This window comes from Phaethon lepturus, unplaced genomic scaffold, assembly GCF_000687285.1.
Source record: "Phaethon lepturus isolate BGI_N335 unplaced genomic scaffold, ASM68728v1 scaffold7148, whole genome shotgun sequence".
In the NCBI taxonomy this organism is placed as follows: domain Eukaryota; kingdom Metazoa; phylum Chordata; class Aves; order Phaethontiformes; family Phaethontidae; genus Phaethon; species Phaethon lepturus.
This window is the reverse complement of record NW_010555464.1, coordinates 2,633-3,841: the sequence shown is the minus strand read 5'-3', so window position 1 is coordinate 3,841 and position 1,209 is coordinate 2,633. Positions and strand designations below refer to the sequence as shown.

The window sequence follows — 1,209 nt, the reverse complement described above, 5'->3', positions numbered from 1 at the left end:
AATAGCTTGTGCGATTTTGGGAAGCAATCTAGAAAGGAATGTTAGATATACAGTAGGCACGTACTATAATACAAATAAAAAACAAAATTCCTAGAAAAAAAGCATGCTGAGCACCTTTTGGTATAGGTTGAGTTTCTTATTCTAAACGCTATGTAAATCTTAACTTACAAAAGGTAAAACTGAAATCTTATAGTAACTGCTTATTTAAACTGATTTTCCTGGGTATTTGCCTCTATGTCACAGGATTACTCTTAGGGACAGAGGACTCTGGCACTGGTTGTAAAGGGCTATCTTGTTCATTCAGTTGTGCGTTCAAGTTTTCAGAAGTTAGGAGAGAAGAATTAAAAACTATTTCACTTAAGTCTGATTTTATGGATACGAGATGTGGTTCTTGAAAACTTAATGGTTCTTCTACTAACACCTGTGTATTTTCTCGTGTCATTCCCATATCTGACGGTGACTTTCGTTTCATTCTTGTGTATGATTTGTCTAAATTCTCCATGCCTTGGTCAGTTTTCTGAAATCGCCCAAAGAACCAGATGAAGAAACCAAACAAAGCAAAAGCCAGCAAACTTGGAATAAAAGCCAGGCATTTGACATCAAGGCTAGAGCCTGTGAATCTGCTGTGCAAGAACATGTCTCCTTCAGCATAGGTCCGGTTTGTCAGTGGGTTAGTGTTATTGGATCTCCACTCCCAAGACAACTTAGTTCTATTAAGGTCTTTCAAGCTTTCTGAGTCCTTCACTGTGTAGATCTTCTGTCCAGGACCGATGTATTGACCATATTCCTGAGGTTTGTAGAATATTTGGTTCTTCCACATATTCAGATCCAAGATTAAAACAAGGAAGATAATTCCATAGTTAAACCATTTGCCTGTTGGAAAAAGAAGTATCTGTCATCTGATACAACCATTTTAGAAGCAGTACAAATACATTCATATGTAAAAGCTACTCAGAGAAAAAAAAATCCTTTTTTTATTAATCTGTAAAGCAAAGTCATAATAAAATGTCCAGCATAGTCAGATTTATGCTGAATATCCCCTAGTATGTCACAATTAGGTCTGGGCACATAATAAAATAATTTTGTAACACAAGCACAGCAGTATATCAATTGAATTCACACTGTGGTTTGCAGGTGACCTGCTGATTAGACCAATAGGTGATGAGGTACAGATCAATAAACCTAAAAAAGCATTAATTCCAGGGCTTA

The 1,209-nt window shown here is 36.3% G+C and overlaps 1 protein-coding gene across 1 annotated transcript; it reads right to left on the bottom strand.

The window, feature by feature from the left end:
* On the bottom strand, window positions 1-872 carry TMEM117 (transmembrane protein 117). The gene has a single exon (XM_010292162.1). It carries the CDS (start codon window positions 818-820, stop codon window positions 233-235), a length of 588 nt encoding a protein of 195 aa, XP_010290464.1. The 5' UTR covers window positions 821-872; the 3' UTR covers window positions 1-232.
* Between the last annotated feature and the right edge of the window lie 337 nt (window positions 873-1,209).

Excerpts from the sequence above, each read along its gene's own strand:
- TMEM117 (XM_010292162.1), bottom strand. The coding sequence starts at position 820 with ATGTGGAAGAACCAAATATTCTACAAACCTCAGGAATATGGTCAATAC.